Consider the following 23,525-nt stretch of genomic DNA (forward strand, 5'->3'; position numbering starts at 1 on the left):
ACCCAAAAGGGTAAGTTCTGCTTTAACGTTTGGTCCCCTGCTCCCCATTAAGGATTGGCACCTTTGGGGAGAGGGGGGGGGACGGGTACCCGAATTTGAAAGGTACCCACTCCCACTTCTGCTGCGATCACCTAGGCCAGGGGTGGGCAAACTTTTTGACTTGAGGGCCGCAATGGGTTCATATATTGGACCCGGGGGCCGGACCAAGAGTAGATGAATGATGTGTATGTGTCATCCATAGTAAGTATAGTAATATTCCCCCATAGTAAGCATAGTAATTAATCCCCCATATAGTAATTCATCCCCCATATAGTAATTCATCCCCTATAGTAATTCATCCCCCATATAGTAATTCATCCCCCATAGTAATTCATCCCCCATAGTAATTCATCCCCCATATAGTAATCCATCCCCCATAGTAATTCATCCCCCATAGTAATTCATCCCCCATATAGTAATTCATCCCCCATAGTAATTCATCCCCCATATAGTAATCCATCCCCCATAGTAATTCATCCCCCATAGTAATTCAGCCCCCATATAGTAATTCATCCCCCATAGTAATTCATCCCCCATAGTAATTCATCCCCCATATAGTAATACATCCCCCATATAGTAATTCATCCCCCATATAGTAATTCATCCCCCACATAGTAATTCATCCCCCACATAGTAATTCATCCCCCACATAGTAATTCATCCCCCATAGTAATTCATCCCCCATATAGTAATTCATCCCCCATAGTAATTCATCCCCCATATAGTAATTCATCCCCCATAGTAATTCATCCCCCCTATAGTAATTCATCCCCCCTATAGTAATTCATCCCCATAGTAATTCATCCCCCATATAGTAATTCATCCCCCATAGTAATTCATCCCCCATATAGTAATTCATCCCCCATAGTAATTCATCCCCCATATAGTAATTCATCCCCCATATAGTAATTCATCCCCCATAGTAATTCATCCCCCATAGTAATTCATCCCCCATATAGTAAATTCATCCCCCCTATAGTAATTCATTCCCCATAGTAATTCATCCCCCACATAGTAATTCATCCCCCACATAGTAATTCATCCCCCATAGTAATTCATCCCCCACATAGTAATTCACCCCCCACATAGTAATTCATCCCCCATAGTAATTCATCCCCCACATAGTAATTCATCCCCCGCATAGTAATTCACCCCCCACAGTAATTCATCCCCCACATAGTAATTCATCCCCCACATAGTAATTCATCCCCCACATAGTAATTCATCCCCCGTATAGTAATTCATCCCCCGTATAGTAATTCCTCCCCATATAGTAATTCATCCCCCCTATAGTAATTCATCCCCCATAGTAATTCATCCCCCATAGTAATTCATCCCCCATATAGTAATTCATCCCCCCTATAGTAATTCATCCCCCATAGTAATTCATCCCCCATATAGTAATTCATTCCCCATATTAATTCATCCCCCATATTAAGTCCCCAAGTCCCCCCTGTGTCAATTCACTTACCTTTACTCCGCGCGTTCCTCTCGCCGTATTCCCGCGCCGTTCCGGTGTAGCATGAAAATCTGTCTCCTATGAGGATCTGTCCCCCTCGACGTATCTGCGCATGTGCCAGTTTCAGGCATTAGCAGCCGATCGGCGATCTCCGGCACATGCGCAGATACGTCGAGGGGGACAGATCCTCATAGGAGACAGATTTTCATGCTACACCGGTCTTCAGGGCGGACTGTGAGAGGAGCCTAAAGGGAGCCTAGCTCCGCGGGCCGGATTAAAAGGTCCGCCGGGCCGTATACGGCCCGCGGGCCGTAGTTTGCCCATTGCTGACCTAGGCGATCGGAAGCAGAAGTTGTCCTCCTACCCTCCCTCCCCGGAGTCTTGTGGGACACGTGACAGATACCAGAAGATGACGGGGCCATTCAGGAAGTGCAGCGCCACTCGTGCATGCGCAAGCTGTCACAGCCGAGTGCCCACACTGAAGATGCCGGTGCTTGGAATACAGGACGGCCGGTGAAACGGGCTACGGCGGGGGCAAGGTGGGATCGTGGGACAGGTGAGTGGCTGTTTTTTAAAAGTCAGAAGCTACAGTCTTTGTAGCTGCTGACTTTTATTTTTTTACAGAGTGAGTGGAACTCCGCTTTAAGAACAAACCTACAGAACCTATCTTGTTCATAACCCGGGGACTGCCTGTAATTGCTCAGGACGTTCAAAAACAAAAAGTCAGATAGTTGGGGTCTACTATAAATAGCAGCCATTAAGCTGGCCATACACTGTAAGTTTTTGTCATTCTCCTTGGAAAAGAGGTTAACTGCAAACAAAATGCACCTGTCAGTTAATTCAAAATGATTTCAGGAGCATCTCAAACTGATGCCAAAGCAAGCTGCATTTCTCCATTGACAAAAACAGGTCCAATGACAGGCTGCTGGACAAATTCCAAAGATGTTGGTCATTGCAACCCATAAGGTGTGGCATGGATGTTAGTAAACTATCTCATGTCATGAAATTGATTTCATTGTTTTTTCTTCTCTACAGTGAGGATCCCTGGGGAGCTACATACCATTCCTCAGAGAGAGGAGTAGTTGAAATTTTACCATCAGTGAATAAAAAAAGGACATTCTTTGAATGGCAGAGGGGCTGAGTGAGCAACAGACAGCAAGTCGCTCCAGAAGCACCCAGAAGACACCAGCGTGACTGTACAGGCCAATACTGTGAATTTCTACATCCACAGCTGCCCTCCACATGCGAGATATGATATTAGATGTCAACTAATATCATACTAGTTAATTAAAGCCAGACTAACTGAAGTTTTTTTTTTCTAAAAAAAGATCATTCTTAGAGTTCAGCTTTATTGTCCATAGTTTGGACACTTTAAGCATCTGAGTAGAGTTTTGTGAGCCGAACCACTAAATGGAACCAACATAATTTAGCTCACAATTGTATCCATTACCCAAGGAAACTATCACTATCATCAGTCACTTTTTTCTAATTACCCACTTAGCTCACTGCAATGCAACTTTTGTTCCTAACTAGTGAAACAAATCCTAGAAAATGATGTCAGAGCTTGTCATGTCAACAGCCACTTTCCACGGTTTCTTTATTTTGAAGTGGTTGTTGTGTTCCGCATTGTTTGCTCCAATCTGGAAATCATTATAACGTTTAAAAAGACTTTGGTAGAACCAGGAGTGGACTGACAACTCATGGGGCCCCTGGGCAATAGGGGATCATGGGGCCCCTGGGCAATAGGGGATCATGGGGCCCCTGTGCCCTTGCCCAAACTCAAAAAAGCCTATGAAAAGGGTATTAGGGCATCTCATGGGGCCCCCTACTGACCCCGGGCCCTCGGGCAGTGCCCGAGTTTCCAAATGGTCAGTCCGCCCCTGGGTAGAACTGAGACTGGGGCTTGCAAGGAGAAACATGCCAAAGGCAGAACACATAAATTCCAATTTTAAAAGCCAAAATGTTTCAGAGATTCAAAAAGTCTTCTTTCATCAAGGCTTGGTAAAGTGTTTACTGGACTGAACAAAAAAAATTGAGGGATCCCAACAGGTACTTAGTATGACTGCTCCAGATGCCGGCACCCAGTCCGTCCCTACAGCAAACAGCCTGCTTTTAGCCATCACTCCTGCGAAAGCTGCCTAAGTGGAATCATTCCCTATATACTTTATTGAATTGTTGAATTTTGGGGTTTAATACTGCTTTAAGACCTGACTGAGAACACCTATCGCTTTAGGAGATCCAATGTGCCACATCTCTCTTCTACTTCCTAATTTGGGAACACTGGGACATTTGTATTTTTTTTTTTAGTCTTCTGCATAAAATTTGAATAGGATATACACTAGTACTGGATAACAAGCAAAAATTCTAATAACAGATGTAAAAAATAATTTGTTGTAAGTAATTTGGAAGACGCTGTAAAGGCTCATATGTACCTACATTGCCCTCTGAAGAGTGATCTGTGGTGGATCATTTTTTAGAGGGGATTTGACAGGTGCCTGGGAGGCATTTTAATCCTGTAGAGCTTGCACTACCATGCTGCAACCACTTGCATTGTAGGGTGGTTGTTGTGCGGCCCAATGGGTCACTTGTCAAACATGACAGGAAGTATAATTCTTGCAGCAACATATGTACAACTCTGTCTAGCTGCCTTTTCAGCTTAAGTGGGGCAGTTGGCTCAACTGTGGCTCATCCACCTGAGCACAAGTGTGAACTAGGCCTAACGAACTTGTGATTTTAATCTAAGATTTTTGCAAATTTTTAGCGCAAAGGCTACTCACGCACAACTTTTACTAAGAGTTGGGACAATTTTAATAATAATTTCCTTACAGCCATATAGGGCAGAAAAAAAAAATTATGAAACACAGACAAAATCAACATTTTGTCAGGTTTTTACACTACACTTACACTGCCTTCAGGTTGGGTGAATGGCCCATGCAAAATAATAATTTTGATCAATTGTTAGAGGTCAGCTGTAGATTCAGCTACAACACAGCTCAGCCAGTGGGAAATAGTGATGTCTTTGATGTTTGAGTTGAACATAAGTTCGACTCGAACATCGGCCATTCGTGGGTTCGGCGAACACACGAGCAGTAAAGGCATTTGGTAGGCTGTTCGCCCGCCATGCCCCACAATGCACTGCACTCTCACAATGCATTGTGATTGGCCAAAGCGATGCACCTGACCATAGGTCAGGTGCAATGCTTCTGCCAATCACAGCACAATTGGCCCAATTGCTGTGCCCAATTGTTTACATCTGACTGGCAACTGTCAGACCTGTCAGATTGTAGCGAGTGCTCGGTGGGTGCAGACGGGTCGCGGGCATCAGGTTTTTTTATTTCGTGAGTCGGCGGTGTCGTGTCAACGCTGAATGCTATGATTGATGATGGATCACAACAATGGGACCATTTTTGGGCTTTTTTTTTATAAAGGACTTCAAAAACTGTTGTTTTGTTTTTTGTAAAGGATTTTTTCAAAAGTCTGGCATCTTTATTTTTTCACAATTTAACCCTTTAGTAAATGGGTAGGGGTACAAGTACCCTTTACTCATTCACAAGGAGGGGGCAGCATGAGGATGATGCTAATAAGCTCCCCTGCATGAAGACACCCACAACCACCAGGCAAGGGTTTTGGGGAAGAGGCCTTTGTCCCCATCAGCATATGAATTTAGGGGGGACCCACGTTTCCCCCCCCATTTTTTGGAGGTGGGGTTCCCCTTATAAGTCCTATCAGGCCTAAAAGGCCTGGTATGGCTTTTAGGGGAACCCCATGCAATTAAAAAAAAAATACTGTGGGGTCCCTTCTAACCTTGGTGTCAGTGGGAGGAATAGTGCCTTGTCGTTGGTGTGAGTGGAAGAAATAGTACCCCATCATTGCTGTCAGTGGAAGGAATAGTGCCCCATCGGTGGTGTCAGTGGAAGGAATAGTGCCCCATCATTGGTGTCAGTGGGAGGAATAGTGCCCCATCTCTGGTGTCAGTGGAAGGAATAGTGCCCCATCCTTGGTGTCAGTGGAAGGAATAGTGCCCCATCGTTGGTATCAGTGGAAGGAATAGTGCCCCATCATTGGTGTCAGTGGAAGGAATAGTGCCCCATCATTGGTGTCAGTGGTAGGAATAGTGCCCCATCATTGGTGTCAGTGGGAGGAATAGTGTCCCATCGTTGGTGTCAGTGGAAGGAATAGTGCCCCATTGTTGGTATCCGTGGAAGGAATAGTGCCCCATCATTGGTGTCAGTGGGAGGAATAGTGTCCCATTGTAGGTGTCAGGGGCAGGAACTATGCTCCACCGTTGCTGATAGTGGGGGGAATAATGAACCAACTGCCAAATGAAAGCAAGCCTTCAGGCTGTAGTTTGGAGACCACTGCTCTATAAGTAAAGTGAATCGTGTCATAAAAAAAAAACAATCAAGTTCCCCTTTATACTTACGTCTGAGAATTTCCCTTTGTTTTCTCACATACCAGGTATACAGGGCAGCACGTTTTTGTGTTTTCATTGGAGTGCCTTTGTTGAGATGCTGGGAAAGATGTGATTGGTTCAGTCCAGTAATATCAACTACCTCTCTCTGAGGAATGTTGTGCTGCTGCATATATCCCTTTATCATCTTTGCAGCTCTCCAGGGATCCTCACTGTAGAGAAGAAGAGACAATAAAGTCAATGTCATAGCATGAGATGATTTATTAATACACATGCCATACCTAAAGGGTTGCAATGACCAACAACTATGGAATTTGTCCATCAGTCCTTGGACTTTCAGCTTGTGACGACGGACAAATGCAGCTTGCTTTTGACATCTAAGAGGCTTCTGAAATCATTTTGACTTCCCTGACAGGTGCATTTGACCTACAGTTAACCTCCCATTGACTAGTATTAAGCTGCTTTTGTATTCCAATAAACTTGTATAGCTAGAGAAATAGTTGACATTAACAAAATTCTATTAACACAGGGCTAAGACTGGCCATGGAAGGGTAGTTCTCTCTTCCAGAACAACTGGTGGCAAGCTATCTGTCCATGCTGTCATGGTTCATTCTATATCCACAAACTATCCCGATCCTCACCAAATGGTGAAAGTAGTGCAAGCAGTCCCCTAATATTTCACCTTTCTGCACAAAACAAGGATCTATGGACATAATCACCGGAATATCTTTGAAGAACTCCCTGCACTATAACAAGCACTTCCAGCTGTGTGATATGCTGCTTATTGCCTTGGATCATCATTGTTTTTTATCCAACCATGTCTGGGCAACCTAAGAAATGAAGGGATGTACAGATGAAGCAGAAACTGTTCACGAAACACACCAGACCCAATATAATAAGAACATGCTCCACGCAGAAAGTAATATTAGTGAAAATTAAACCCTAGACTCCAACACTCCAAGGTAATGGCGGGTTCTAAAGTTTTATTAACCATGCTGATCTAAAATCTTTGTTTGCAGTTCTTGTTTATAAGAAAGGAAGGGAAATTTCCCATAATAAAACAGAGACAGCTACAGGTAAGCAAAACTGTCAGGGCCTTTAACCACTTGCCCTCCTGAGGTTTTACCCCCCTTCCTGACCAGGCTGTTTTTTGCTGCATTGCTTTAACTGACAATTGCGTGGTCATGCAACGCTACAGCCAAATGAAATTTATCTCCTTTTTTTTACCCTGAATTGAGCTTTATTTTGGTGGTATTTGATCGAATGTGCGGTTTTTTATTGTTTGCGCTATAAAATAAAAAGGCCGACAATTTTGAAAAAAAAACAATATTTTGGACTTTTTGCTATTAAACATGTCCAGTAAAAAAAATTTAAAAATCAAATTTTGTCATAAATTTAGACCAAAATGTATTCTTCTACATGTCTTTGCTAAAAAAAAATTACCAATATGTGTAAATTAATTGGTTTACGTGAAAGTTAAAGCATTTACAAATGGTGGTATATATACTGGAATTTTTTTTTTTTTTTTTTACTAATAATGGCAGTGCTCAGCGTCTTATAGCAGGACTGCAGTGGGCATTCTGACACTGGGGGGAACTAACTTGGTGTCACTGACATCCCCAGTGACACCAATACAGTGATCAGTGCTAAAAAAACAAAAAGCTCTCACACTGTACTAATGCCTCTGGGCAGGAAGGGGTTACCATGAGGGGTGATCAAACGGTTAACTGTGTGCTGGGAGTGTTTTACTAGGGGGTGCTTCACTGTAAGCACACTGCTCTTGATGGCTGTGCTGTGCACAGCCATCCGGAGCAGTGTACCCGAGCTGACAGGGAGGAGGACTGTTAATAAACAAAGCAGTCCTCCTCCCAGTCGGAGATCCTCGGTAATAACCGGGCGCTGGCAGGAAATCACCGGCCGGGACCCGGGAATTGACAGCCACGGCTGTGAATGGCGGCATGGGTAGGACTGGTAGGTAACTGGACTGGAGCGAGCTGAAAACAGGTACTGTAAGTATATTCATCCTTCTTGCACAGGTTAGTCACCATAGGTGTTAGGAGTGGGGAGGGAGTATTTCTAAGGTAAGTTAGGTGTAAAGTGTAATTCTATAATAAGCATTACATTCAGAATGAACAACTAGTTAAATCCAATGGGCAATATATCACAGACAGAAGAGACATTCCATATATTAATACATTCAGATATGCCTTCTATGATGTAGTCTTGCCCTATCTGCCCTGTCATTGCAGATATACAGTAAAATGTTTTTTATGTAACTTTGTATTGCATTGAAGTATTTTCTGCAGATTTGTTTCCTAAAATATTTCTGTGGTGCAATACAGTAAAATAGTTATGGGCATGAAATAAAAAAAACAGAAGGTTTCTGCCACTTTTTGGACATTGTTCATGTGCAGCCACTAGAGACTTGGTCACCAGCCATATATTTACTGTTACATTTGAAGTTGATAAAGTACTTTGGATTTATGTTTTTCACAAATGTTAAAAGTACATTGCACAAATGCTTATAACATTTGTTCATCCTATAGTTTAAATAATATACTAGAAATTCATTCCGCACTTATTTATTTGCTAATTGGTCAACCATAGCGAGTTACAACCAAGGGATCAACTATTGAGAGCCGCTGTTATAACCCAGCAAACACACATGTGTGTGCAGAAATGCACAGGCAGGTACACATTAGGCTTGCCTGAAAAAGAGAGCAAACACTGCTTCACGCTTACTAGCATGCATGTAGTAAATCAGGTATCTAGTGCATGGCCAGTTTGAGGGGAAGCTGCTACAGTGTAGAGGTTAAATATCTGAACTATCTTTTTGAAAACCCTGCAGTAACCCCGCAACCAAAGGAATGCATGTTCTGCACTAGGTAATGAAGTTCATAACTTATGTGTCCACCTGTTTATACAAGCCATTTCTTTTGGCATTCCATTGATATCAGATGAATCATTTATTTTGTCAACATGCTGAAAACCAAACCCATCTAGCTAGTAAGAAAAGTATACGGTCTAAACGTGATGGAATAGTGTTTCCAATATCGCGTTGTGTCTACAAAGCTTAAGGGATAAAAGAATAATGGTAGAAAAACCAACTCTCAGCATCTCCAAATCTCAGAGAAAGGGTTCACCACTACTGAACTGATTTCTGCTGCAAAATTGGGGCAAACCTATGCCTACCACATGCATTCACATTGGAGCTTTTATTCTATACCCTGGTTGAGAAAATGCTACCTGGCTTCACTAGTTGTACATCCAATTAATGTAGTGTAGGGAAAACAAAAGAAACACCCAGTGCAAGGTCAGTGGCCAAGATCCCTCAGTATTCCAGTGAATTCATTTACAAAATCTTCCCTGCCTGTCACTAGTGTTAGAGGACCTGATTTTCTGCTTACTAGGAATTCTACACCAGATTTGTTTGTTTTTTTTATTTTACCCGAAGATCAAATATCTGCCTTGTTTTATTGCCTAGCACTTGCTACCAAGAAATGTCCTCCTAGTTGAAACAATATATTGTTTCTAAAAGCATGCAGCACATGGATTATCTTATTTATCTGTGTGGAATAAGGAACCATACTTACAATGGAACATTGGGTCATGTAAAATTGCTTCTCCAAATTTATTCTGGGATGTGCAGCTTAACCTGCATTATCCAGTTATTGCTGTTAATGCCAGTTAATAACCATAATAAAAATTGATGCTGATTACCAGAGGCAATCAGTCATTTTGTGTCTAGTTTTTACTTGATTTACACTGGTATATGGTTGTAAAGGCTCAGAGTTTTTTCTACCTTTATGCAAAAACCCTCTATGTGCAGCAGCTCCCCCCAGCCCCCCTAAAATGTATCTGAGCACTACCCTAATCCAGCGATGTGCATGAGAGCCTCAGCTCTTCTGGGTCTTTCCCTCTATATTGGCTGAGACAGTAGTGGTAGCCATTGGCTTCCACTACTGTCAATCACAACCAGTGAGCCAATGAGTAGAGACCAGTGGCTGGGTGAGCCAAGCTCTCTGTGTGAATGATCTCTTAGATTGTAAGCTCCAAGGAGCAGGCCCTCCTAACCCTCTTGTATTGAACTGTATTGTTGCTGTATTGTCTCTCTTTATATTGTAAAGCGCTGAGGAAACTGTTGGCGCTATATAAATCCTGTATAATAATATTATATTAATGAACACACAGAGCAGTGGCTTGGGAGCGAGCCTTGTTGGGTGCCCCCATAGCAAGCTGCTTGCATTTGGGACACTAGGCAGAAGAGAGGGGCCAGAAGCACTAGCAGGGGACACGAGAAGAGGAAGACCGGGTCTGCTCTGTGCAAAACTACTGTATAGAGCAGGAAAGTATGCTATGTTTGTTATTATTAAAATAATAAAAAAAGAAAGCCTTTAATATCACTTTTAGTACACACAAGGTTATACAACGTTCACACCTTGAACATACATGCTCCCAAGGCTTTTGTCATGCCCCAGACACGAAACGTGCCCATGTGGCAAAAACGTCTAAGATCCAGTTGGAAAATGACCGTATAATTTAATATAATTTAATATATATATGTGTCTGTTACAAGATCAGAGTTTCCATCACGTCCATTTGATATATGAGGATCATCAAAAAATAGTTGTTCCAGGATATACCTAACTAATCTTAAATATGCTTCCTCCCCACACCCCCCCAACACTGATGCTGACTAGACTAACCAGTGTAAGGGCCAGTCACAAGATCCGGCTTCAGGGGAAAGAAGAGAGCACCAACAACAGAAGCTTATGGGTGATGTCTTCATTTACAGGCATTCCTAACCATTGCCAAGTGCTCTCTCCTCTCCCCTGCAGCCGATACAGCCTGATACATGGGAGACCCTGTGACCTGACTGGAGCAGCATAAAGATAGGTAAACATATATATTTTTCTTATACAGGTTAGTCAGAATAGGTTTTTGGAGAGGTGAGGGAGCATTTTTAAGATTAGTTTGTATAGCCTGGAATTTGACTTTAACTTCATTGAAGGAAAAAGTTATGAGCACTGAAGGTATGAATGTCTCTGCCATTCTCATGCAACACATATACAAAAGCTAGGTTGTTTGGTCCAGTTTAGTCAAATGCCAATCAAATGGTCAGTCCACTCAAAAGTGGTAGTTTAGCTATTGTCGGAGCAAAGAGATCTCCCTGCCATAATTTCCAACTCATGAACATGTTCACCTGAAAACTTATGGATATTCACATCCAGTCCTGGTACAAAGTTGTCCAGTGCCCAGGGGAAGTATCCAGATTTGCGCTCCCCCCCCACACAGTTACTACATGCCGTAGAATGGGTGTACCACCCTGCATCTATTCATTTTCCCCTTCCTTCTCTGTGCACGGGGCAGTTGTCCCTCCTGCCCACCCCTTGTCCCGACTCTGTTCACATCTACAACTGTGTGTTCCAACTCCTTGTGTGGTATTCCTCATAAAATAAATATAAATAGTTGGGCACCACAGTGGCTAAATGGCTAGCACTTCCATCTGGCAGTTCTAGGGTCATTGGTTCAAATACCAGCCACGGCACCACCTGCCTGGAGTTTGCATGGTCTCCCTGTGCCTGCGTGGGTTTCCTCCCACACTCCAAAGACATGCTGATAGGTTAATTGGATCCTGTCTAAATTGCCCCTAGTATGTGTATGAATGTAAGTCAGGGATCTTAGATTGTACACCCCTTGAGGGTTAGGGACTGATATCATGGGGATCATGGGGATCATGGGGCCCCTGTGTCCTTGCCCAAACTCATAAAAGCCTATGAAAAAGGTACCAGGGGCATCTCATGGGGCCCCCTACTGACCCTGGGCCCTTGGGCAGTGCCCGAGTTTCCAAATGGTCAGTCCGCCCCTGCCTGAATTAAACAAATAGTAAATCCAGCAAGAAGATGTTGTTAGGTGTTTTACCTGCAACATGCTGGGGAAAAGACAGTTCAGTTCTGATCTTTTGTAAAGTTCAACATTTTTCTACATAGTGGGGTTGCTGTACTAAAGCTGGAGAGTGCAAAATCTGGTGCAGCTCAGCATAGATACCAATCAGCTTCTAGGTTCTTTTTTTTTTTGTCAAAGCCTAATTGAACAAGCTAAAGTTAGAAGCTGATTGGCCACCATGCAGAGTTGCACCAGATTTTGCACTCTACAGTTTTAGTAAATGAACCCCCATACATCACAGACCATGCTGATTTTAACGTCCTGGAATGAGTCAGTGCTAGAATTCATTGTCCTTCAGATGTTTGTGTGCTCAGAGACAGGAGACAATGCATACAATACTACAGTTTGGAAACAACAGAAGGGAATGTCTGGTCACATAGTTTACAAACCACAAAGGATAACTCTGTTGATAAACTATGTTATAAAACACGTGCCTTATAAAAATAAAAATAAAAAAATCAAGGCTTCCAACAGAAAATACAAATTTCTTGGCTGCCATGCTGAACCTAATTGGTACCTTCGGTACTTTCTCAGTCACTGACCTGGAATAAGTATGCAGGTCAAGAGGTCTGATTTTGCTTATTTGCATACTTGTTCCAGGTCAATGCTTCTAAAAGTATTGCAACCAGAGCAGCCAGACAACTAGCATTTGAAGAAGATCAATAAATGTTGCCTTTGCTAGTACAGTTTCTCTTTTTAAGGATTTTCCCATATATTTGTATATTATGGCAATATTACAGGTCCACATTTCACTGGCTTTATAATGACAAATCCACTATGCACACTACAGCATTTATGAATGCAAACATTCTTCCTTGATTTGTTGTTTTCCTTCTGCTTTTTGCCTCTAAAATCCCTCATTTCAGAAAGGGGGCCAGTTTACTACTATATTTAGTCCCTAAGCCAAAATGATAGACTGACTGTAGGGCAAGAAATTTGTTACTGTGATGAAGTTAATATATAAAATTTACCTGGATTTTACATTTTTAACCACTTCAAGTCCGGACACTTTCACCCCCTTCCAGTCAAGGCCAATTTTCAGCTTTCAGTGCTATCACACTTTGAATGACAATTGCGCGGTCATGCAACACTGTACCCATATGAATTTTTTTGCGACAGATAAAACGTTATTTTGGTTATTTAGTCACCACTGGGATTTTTATTTTTTTGCTGTATAAATGAAAAAGTCCAAACATTTTGAAAAAAAAAGTGTTTTTCTTATAAACGTTTGCAAATAAATAATCTTTCTTCATAAATCTTGGCCAAAATGTATTCATCTATCTTTTTAGTAAAAGAAAAAATAACCTTATTTTTACTGCTATGCTGTGAATAGCCTGTGTATATTGATCTCCTGCTATTCAGATCTAATACTGGCACACATACACTCACCCTCTTCTTGTCTGTTAGCTGTTATGGACCTGTATGAGTTTTGCTCAGTTTCTTATTAAAAAAGGGGTTGATCTACTAAATCTGGAGAGTGCAAAATCTGGTGCAGCACTGCACAGACACCAAAGCTTTTGTCGAAGCTTAATTGAACAAGCTGAAGCTAGAAGCTGATTGGCTACCATGCACAGCTGTTCAAGATTTTGCAGTTTTATTAAATCAGCCCTTAAAGTGTTACTAAACCAAGCCCCTGCATTCACTATATCTGGTCTCCCACAGTACACAGAACATGGAAATGCAATTATTTTAGTAAATATACACTGCTAAATACCTTTTCTCATCAGCAGTTAGAGCAGTCTTGTGACTTCAGCAGAGCACAGGTTAAATCTTGTAGAAGGAGTTTTCTTTCTGCTCTAGGAGGATGTGAAACCCTTGACCCTCTGTCTGGACAGTGCTGATTGGCCCTGTGCTGATCACATGCACTCTCCCAAGAATACAAAAACTCTCTAGCAATATACACTAAACTGAGCATGTGCATGACTACGGTGCAGTCTGGAGATAAGTGGTGGTCGCTTGAAAAAGGGGAGGAACAGAGAAGAAAGGATCAAACAGCCTTTTTACACAACCCCTTAGGTTCCACAGTGAGTATAACAAGCATGCTTTACTGCATATACAAACTGATTTTACTGTTGTGGGTTTAGTAACACTTTAAATGTCAGCACACTTTATTAAATGTTTAATTATAAAATGAAGATTTATAAAAGTAATTGTAAACATTCAAAAAATCAAATAAAATTGACCCAAATGTCCTATTGAACAGATTTCTTTGTAAGGCTTATCTAGTAAGATAATGTAAAGAGCAAATGTGAATGTGCAAAGTGCAAAAACCCATAGCAACACCAATCAATTTCAGTTTATTGAAATCAATTCAATGAAGAAATGATTGTTTAGTTTCCATGAGGTTGCTTGATCCTAGTTCCTTTCTCATTGTCCTTTCCATTGCCTTCAGGAAATGTATCATTAAAGAAATATGTAAGCTGCCATTGTTGATGTTCTGAAAATCCTATACTTTCTAAGTCAGTGACCTGGAACAAGTATGCAACAAGTGAAATCAGACAGACATTAGCACACCTGATCTGCATATTAGTTTCGGGAAAATGGAGTTTCATTTTAACTTTTCCAACTAAATCCAGTTTATTTAGTAGGCTGAATGAGAGTAAGAGTTTATAATTAGACTTCTGACTCATGATGAAACCAGTGGATGGATGTATTTCTTCTGTTTTCCCCTCTAACGAATGAGTCATTAGTATTTATGTAATGGTAGAGCTCATAGCCACAGCATCCTGAACAGACAGGTTGTCGCTGGAACCTTGGTGCCACCGTAACAACACTGCTCACTTTGGAGATGTTCTATGTATGTGTTCTCACATCGGTAATGTAGAGGAACATACATAAAATATACAGAAGTGAATCATAGGCACAGATTTACCAAGGTCATACAATTGCTAGTTGGCGATCTGTCCACAGTCACACAGTAGGGATGCCAAACCCTTTTTTTTTTTATAAAAAAAAGAAGAAAAAATGAAATCATGTCAGATGCACCCCCTATACTAAGACCCTTATAAAGGCAAGCATACACTATCATGTACCTAACAGACTGTTTACTAGTGTATGTCCATTTATTATAGGAGCACACACAAACAGCTTTGTTCCATTATAATGATTGGTGCAAGCATCAAACGTAGGCCCCTTCCACACGGGCGCTCCATATGTCCCTTATGTTCATCTCTTTACAGATGAAAAGCGAGCACCCATGGACTAGTGGATGTAAGAGGATGATCATCTGTTTACATTTGTTAATGTCCGCATCCTTTAACATAAGAAAAAAACATAACGGACTAAAAATGAGTGTAAACAGGCAACAAATGGATGTACTGTATTTTCCGCTCCATAAGAGGCACTTTTTTTCCCCAAAAAAATGGGGGAAAATGTCTGTGCGTCTTATGGAGCAATTATAGAGGGGCCGGCCTGGTATTCCCCCCATGTTAGAATACTGGGCCGGCCACTAGGCTCTTCTCTGTAGACCTCCAGCGGTCCTACCTATTCCTCGCTCCAGTGGTGTCCTCAGTCTTCTCTCCCCGGCACCAGCATGGGCACCCGGATGTGACAGTGTGCGGCTTCACAGTTGGGTGCCCACTGCACATGCGCGAGCAACGCTGCACTTTGTAAATGGCCCTGTAATTTTCTGAGACCTGTCACGTGTCCCAGAAGATTACGGGGAAGAAGGGGGAAGGACAACTCCACGGATATGGGAGCGGGTACCTGTCAAATTCGGGTACCTGCTCCCCCCCCCTCCACTCCCCAAAGAACTGCAATCTCTGGTCATTTGTACTATGTCCGCAGTCTCTGGTCATCTCCTGTACTGTGTCCGCAGGCTCTGGTCATCTCCTGTACTGTGTCTGCAGTCTCTGGTCATTTCCTGTACTATGTCTGCAGTCTCTGGTCATCTCCTGTACTATGTCTGCAGTCTCTGGTCATCTCCTGTACTATGTCCACAGTCTCTAGTCATCTCCTGTACTATGTCCGCAGTCCCTGGTCATCTGTACTATGTCTGCAGTTTCTGGTCATCTCCTGTACTATATCCACAGTCTCTGGTCATCTCCTGTACTGTGTCTGCAGTCTCTGGTCATCTCCTCTACTATGTCCGCAGTCTCTGGTCATCTCCTGTACTATGTCCTCAGTCTCTGGTCATCTCCTGTACTATGTCCGCAGTCTCTGGTCATATCCTGTAGTATAAGCAAATATCTATATATCTTGCGAGCCAAACTGTGTCTACTGAATAACCACCCTAAAACACAAATCTGGACAGAATATGTCCTTAATATTACTGGATCGCAAACACCCAACACATAACTACCACTGTGTACATAAATTATTTCACCATAGTGTGTTGCGCTCCTTATTAATTAATATCTCTTTAAATACTTATAATCTCTTATTTATACCCAAAATAAATAATCATATATTTCCTAGTGATCTAATTTGCAAAAATATTTAAACATGGATTCATACCTTTAACCAAAATTCATATATAATAATAACTTAATATCCTTTAAAAAATAATAAAAATAATAAATAATACATATCCTGTAGTATGCCTGCAGTCTCTGGTCATCTCCTGTACTGTGTCTGCAGTCTCTGGTCATCCCTTGTACTGTTCCTGCAGTCTATGGTCAACTGTACTATGTCTGCAGTCTCTGGTCATCTGTACTATGTTCGTAGTTGTGAGAGGGGGAAACAGCTCTCATTGTTTGAACACTGTGTGGAAGTAAATTAATGTTTTGACTGACATTCTGCGGTTTAGCCACAAGATGTCACTGTTTTTCTAACACAGCCTCAGACTGCATTGATATTTGTATATTCATGAAGAGGTGGGGTTTTGCACACAGAGTTGGAGAGAACAGGAAGGAGAGAGAGAAGCCATGTTTTGGAGCATGGTGAATAAGGGGCCGTGTGAGCTGAGAATCTGATGACATCCAGGTGTGAAAGCGTCCCTCAGTAACCAGAGCTGCAGCTAAGTGAAGCTGATTGTGTCCAAGACCCTGATCCTGTTCAGAGAAAGGAAGATTGCTGCCAGGAATGCTGATGAGAGCAGAGGAACTAAGCAATATATACTGTGATACCACATGCTTGTTGGAGAGACATTTGTTCTGTTCAGAGTCACCAGCGGATGCAAAGCAGACCCAGGTCGGTAAGATCGTGCACGCACCTCATTTCAGTGTTGGCGCCTAGAGACTGAGGCCAGGCCTATAGTTAATTAGTTAGGGTCTCTGTTTGTGTCAGGCCACAAGTGTTGTTACTGATTATTGGAAGGACTCCACAACTTAAAGTGACATTTCACATTGGAGAGCTGATAAAATCCCACAAACTCAAGCCAGACTGGCGTTTTGCTCAGAAGGAATACTCAGGCACATGCTACAGGACCAGTTATGGGAGAGGGAATACTGTAGATTTGTGTAAGATTGTAAGCTGTTGTGCTGCACCGCAGGCTAGCCCATACCATACACCCATACACTGATTCCTGCTCTTTTAGGGTAATAACAGGTAAGGTGTGGCAGCTTATTTGTGCCCGCCAGTAGGTAAATTACTTCACTTTCTACCTTCATCCATCAGAAGGCGCCGTGCTGTGCAGCACAAGGGTCTCAGCCTTTGGGCTGGGTGTATGTAAATTTATTGTATGTTTCCAGCATTTGTGGTTGTGTTTATTTGCCACATCTAAGTAAAATTCTGTTGTGGCAAAAGCTGGTGTTGGGGTTGCTTTCCTCGTTCGTGACTTCACTGTATCCTGGGGAGCCCACCCCAGTACATGGCTTACACAGTCTCTGGTCATCTCCTGTACTATGTCCGCAGCCTCTGGTCATCTGTACTATGTCTGCAGTCTCCGGTCATCTCCTGTACTATGTCTGCAGTCTCTTGTCATCTCCTGTACTATGTCCGCAGTCTCTGGTCATCTCCTGTACTGTGTCCGCAGGCTCTGGTCATCTCTTGTACTGTGTCCGCAGGCTCTGGTCATCTCCTGTACTATGTCCGCAGGCTCTGGTCATCTCCTGTACTGTGTCCGCAGTCTCTGGTCATCTCCTGTACTATGTCCACAGTCTCTGGTCATCTCCTGTACTATGTCCGCAGTCACTGGTCATCTCCTGTACTATGTCCGCAGTCTCTGGTCATCTCCTGTAGTGTGTCCGCAGTCTCTGGTCATCTCCTGTACTGTGTCCGCAGTCTCTGGTCATCTCCTGTACTATGTCCGCAGTCACTGGTCATCTCCTGTACTATGTCCGCAGTCTCTGGTCATCTCCTGTAGTGTGTCCGCAGTCTCTGGTCATCTCCTGTACTGTGTCCGCAGTCTCTGGTCATCTCCTGTACTGTGTCCGCAGGCTCTGGTCATCTCTTGTACTGTGTCCGCAGGCTCTGGTCATCTCCTGTACTGTGTCCGCAGTCTCTGGTCATCTCCTGTACTATGTCCGCAGTCTCTGGTCATCTCCTGTACTATGTCCGCAGTCTCTGGTCATCTCCTGTAGTGTGTCCGCAGTCTCTGGTCATCTCCTGTACTATGTCTGCAGTCTCTGGTAATCTCCTGTATTCTGTCCGCAGTCACTGGTCATCTCCTGTACTATGTCCGCAGTCTCTGGTCATCTCCTGTACTATATCCGCAGTCTCTGGTAATCTCCTGTATTGTGTCCGCAGTCGCTGGTCATCTCCTGTACTATGTCCGCAGTCACTGGTCATCTCCTGTACTATGTCCACAGTCTCCTGGTCATCTCCTGTACTATGTCTGAAGTCCATTGGTTCAGAATATTTTTTTTCCTGTTTTTCTCCTCTAAAATCTAGGTGCGTCTTATGGTCAGGTGCGTCTTATGGAGCGAAAAATATTGTAAATGGACATACGGTATGTTTTTGCATTGGTAAAGGATGTAAAAAAACAAATGTAAGCTAATGAAAAACTGATGTGAACTGATCTGTTTTTTCTTCAAAAAAACATGACTGAACTGATGAAAAAAAAGCGGAATTCCTGTGTGAAAGGACCCTTAGAAATTATTTAATTGAAAGTGGAAAAAACAAACAAACATTATTTAAATTTATTTTTTGTTTGTAAATGTATAATTTTTTACTATTAACATATCTCATTGTTTAAACATTTAATGCATATTTTAATAAATAATTTTTAATAAATACAAAAAAAGCTTTTTTTCTCTAAAATATAAGAATATAATAGGGCACAAAAGAGTTTAATGACTATGTTAATAGACTAAGCAGTACATAATCTGTCCTGAAAGTTTATTGATCTGTATAAATGGAACAGAACTATAATATTTGATTTTTGAAATATGTTAAATAAATTAAATGCAAAGAAAAGTTTTCTTAAGGGAAATACAGCCCAAAATTATTAACATGTACAAACGCAACACAGTGCAACTTATAGAGACACTGACATTTTGCACGAAAAGGGTTAGTACACCCAAAAGTAATGTTATAGGTGGAGTCATGACCTGGTATTTCATGTGTCTTGGACACACTTTTGTTGCATCACCCATAATATAAAATAAATGAAAAAAAATCAAGCAGGAAGATTAACTCCTTGCAATGGAACAGTGGATGTGCAGGCCCAGGTACTCAAACACAGATACGTTTCCAGAAACATATAAAAAGTAGATCTCACCAAAATCTACCAATGAATGAAATATAATTTTTGGTCAAAATGACCCTTTGGGATTATCAGATATATACGTGTTTAAAGAATAGGATGTGAACTGATCCATGATAATATTCTAATTTACTAAAGGAGTAGAAAATGTTAACAAGTAAAAATTAATGTTCAGATAGCTTAGCACATAATGTGAATCTATGGTTTTGAATATCCAGTCCGGTGCATAATTTAAATAAAATAGGACTGCACCTTTCACATGATTAGATTGAACATCTATTTATTTGAAATGAATGTATCTTTACTTCATTAATTCGGTCAAAGTAGCAGTTCCAGTTCCTTATTAAATCAATATTTGTCATTGTAATTGTATTGCTCAATATACAGTATATTCTAAAATATGTATGCAAACGTCTTAGGTAAATATGTTCTTCATGAGACTGTAATCTACACTGGCTATAGCATAACTATGAACTGAAAATAGCAACAACACAGGAAGGGTTTTTTCATCAAGCTCTGCTTAATGCACAACAAATACATGTTCTTTTTAAATAAATACACACAGATATGTATAGCTATATGCCCTATTCCAAAAGTTATGTACTAATTTCTGATAGTAATTCTTCTTTTTTTTTTTTATCATATAACTCCTTCCGTCACTTCTTTTATTTTTCTCTCCTGTTCTTTCTTTTTTCTGGCCTCTATAGCTATCAGAATTCCCCAAATTGTTGCCTTATGTGTTTCCCAAACAGTGGCTACCGAGACTTTTTCGGTTTCATTTAACAGAAAAAATTGCTCTATTTCCTCCCTCGACCTCCTTTCTACCTCCGGGTCCTGTATAAGCATCTCATTTAATCTCGACATTTGCCCCTTTTCTGCAATCACTTTCCACCTTTAGTCTTGTCGTGACAGGAGCAGAAATAGATATAACCTCTATATTAGATTTAACCAGTAGGTCCAGTTGTCTATGTTTGATCATTATATAATCCAACCTTGAGTAAGTCCTGTGCGCTAATTTCTGATAGTAATTCTAAGGTAAATCCACAGCAAAGATTATCTGTGGTATGTACTGTACTTCAGAATCATTCATGCAAGGAAGGCTTCAAATGTCAATGGCAAACCCTCAGATTAATATCCCTTCTCATTTTAAGTGCACCTACTAACATACATGGATGTCTAGTCAAAGTGCACATATTAAAATATACTAACACTTTAGTGGAATTGCAATCATTTTACTAACAAGCTGCTCTCTAATTGGGCAACTTAATATGAGTGCTGAAAAGTCTGTTCATTAATTAAATATTACTCCATGTCTGACCAGAATGCAGATTCCCTACTTCCTGATCTTTGATGTGGTCGAAGGTGGGCTTTGTGTGAAGTAGAAGCATGAACGGATGTTCAGGCTCTTCTAAGGTTTCCCGGCTAGGGAGAACAGTGCGGGCCTGGGAACTAAAGTCAATATTTGACTTTAGGTGCACCTTTATGACTATATACATGGGCAGTGGCCACTGACAACACAATACAAAAAAAAAACTAATTTTGTTCTTCAAAAGGGATGGTAGATATGCTCCATAAGGGTAATTTACTAAAGTGAAATGAAAATAGTAAGGTCAAGTTCAAACCAGGGGCGGACTGACCATTTGGAAACTCGGCACTGCCCGAGGGCCCGGGGTCAGTAGGGGGCCCCATGAGATGCCCCTGGTACCTTTTTCATAGGCTTTTTTGAGTTTGGGCAAGGACACAGGGGCACCATGATCCCCTATTGCCTGGGGGCCTATGAGTTGTCAGTCCGCCCCCGGTTCAAACCATCAATCACATGCAGGAGAATAAAAAAATATGAACTTCTTCTCTAGATCAGGGGTCTCCAAACTATGGCCCTCCATCTGTACTACAAGTCCCGTCATGCTTCTGCCTCTGGGAGTCTTGCCTGTGACTGTCAGAGTCTTGCAAGGCGTCATGGGACTTGCAGTTCCTCAACACCTGGAGGGCCATGGTTTGGAGACCCCTGCTCTAGATGATTGGAGTAATACCGTATTTGCCGGCGTATAAGGCAACTGGGTGAATAAGACGACCCCTTAATTCTCCAGTTAAAACATAGGTTTTGGGCTATACTCGCTATATAAGACTACCCCCCTTCCGAGGCAACACCGTTTAAAAACATCAGATTTGAATAAACATCAGATATGAGTAAATATACACTCACTAATCTGTCAGCCCGCTGGATGTTTGGTAATACTTTATGTACGGTAGCTTTGGCTACATACATTATACAGATATACTGTACACCGCGCTGAGCCAAATGAATAAAGGTTCACATTGTATACCCCGCGTATAAGATGACCCCCCCGATTTTTGGGGTTAGTTTTTAAGTATAAAAAGTCATCTTATACGCCGGAAAATACGGTAAATACTCTAACATGATACTGTATATTAAAGTGATGTATTAAGCAGGACAATAAATAATGCTTTGTGAACATTTACACTATGGCTGACTATACTAAACAATATCAATAAAGGTGCTTTAATTTCATAAAAAGTTGTCTTTGTGATAGTGTCAGACTTTTATTAAAAAATATCCTTGGTTAGATAGTGTATGCCTTGCATTTAACACCAAATAGCTCTGCAAGCAAGTAAGGCCTCATTCACACTGGATATCCCATATTTCGCTTTTTTCAGAAGTTCTCAAGTAGGTATAAACACCTTTTATGCCTCCCAGATCAATTTTCTTACTTTTAAACATCCCTGGGTTTAGCCACATTTAGCTGCATTCGGATCCTGCATTCTATTTTCTCTAAACGCAGCCAAACTGAATGCCTCTGAACGCAAAGTGAAAAGTCATTACCTGCATTTATATGCTTTTAGAATTTCCCTCTAAATGCATATAAATGCCTGTTTGACACTGGCAGTGAGAATGAGGCCTAACAATATACAATGTAAAGTGATTCTAAAGGCTTTTTTTTATAAGAAAAAATAACAAACATGTCTATACTTACCTGCTGTGTGCGGTGGTTTTACACAGAGCAGCCTGGATCCTCCTCTTCTAGGGGTTCCCTGCAGGCTCTCCTAGATCCTCCCTCCTGTAGGGTGTCACCACAGCAAGCAGCTTGTCACACATGGAGTGGTGGCTCAGCCTCACCCTCTCTCTTCCCATTGGCTCACTGGCTGTGACTAACAGCAGTGGGAGCCAATGGCTCCTGCTTCTGTCTCAGCCAATGAGAAGAGGGAGTCCCGGGATAGCGGAGACTCCAGTACCCATCGCTGGATCGAGAGAGGGCTTAGGTGAGTATTGGGGGGGCAGAGTGGTATGTTGCACACAAAAGGTTTTTTACCTTCATACATAGAATGCATGAAGGTAAAAAATCTTGAGCTTTTAGAAACATTTTAAGTCTACTAGACATGGCTTGAATTTTACCATATTCCTGCTCAAAGTTTGAGCTATGGATTGGCCCTACCTACAGCAAACTTCAACTGAAAAATTGAAGGAGCAGGGTGGACAATTATCAGCTGAATATTGACTGCAACCAATCAGATGCTTAGGTATTCAGACCATTGTGCATGCTGCGACTGTCTAAATACAGCATCTGGCATGGGGGATACCTCTATTCCCACTATTTAAAGGGAATGGAGAAATCTATGAGTTTTCTTGTGATCCACTGTATGGCTAGCCTAAAGCTAGCCATAAATGAATAGTTTTATTTCATTCAGCCAGGAGGCTGAATGAAAAAAACCCTAACAGACTCCTCCATCTACACAAATGAGCTGGATGGAAGAATTCCCCCATGAGAACATTGTATTCTGAAATCAGGACTTGCCGCTATTCAGCAGCTGCAGCCACTAATCAACAAACATTCTCTAACACTCTCCTTTGACAGACGTTGGTCAAATGGTTGACTTTTGTTAAGCAAAAGCCATGCACTTATTGAAATTCATCCAGCCAGCTTTAGTCTGGACATGGTAATGTTGAATATTTATCCAAAAAATTGTGTTTAGAGTTTCAGACTTATTGCGGTCTTTGCATATCTTCCTTCTATAACAGTAGTCATTAAATGGTGGACAGTGGTCCGCGTACAGCCCCAGCAGCGCTG

At 41.7% G+C, this 23,525-nt stretch overlaps 1 protein-coding gene across 1 annotated transcript in view; it reads right to left on the reverse strand.

The window, feature by feature from the left end:
* HNF1B (HNF1 homeobox B) overlaps positions 1-23,525 on the reverse strand; it is a 96,535-nt gene that overhangs the window by 53,871 nt on the left and 19,139 nt on the right. The window contains exon 2 of the mRNA XM_089673597.1: positions 5,922-6,121. Within this exon, the coding sequence (XP_089529723.1) occupies positions 5,922-6,121 (200 nt within the window). The remainder of the gene's footprint in view (positions 1-5,921; positions 6,122-23,525) is intronic.

This window comes from Staurois parvus, unplaced genomic scaffold, assembly GCF_062004578.1.
Source record: "Staurois parvus isolate SC_StPar_1 unplaced genomic scaffold, SC_StPar_1.0 ptg000142l, whole genome shotgun sequence".
NCBI classification, from domain to species: domain Eukaryota; kingdom Metazoa; phylum Chordata; class Amphibia; order Anura; family Ranidae; genus Staurois; species Staurois parvus.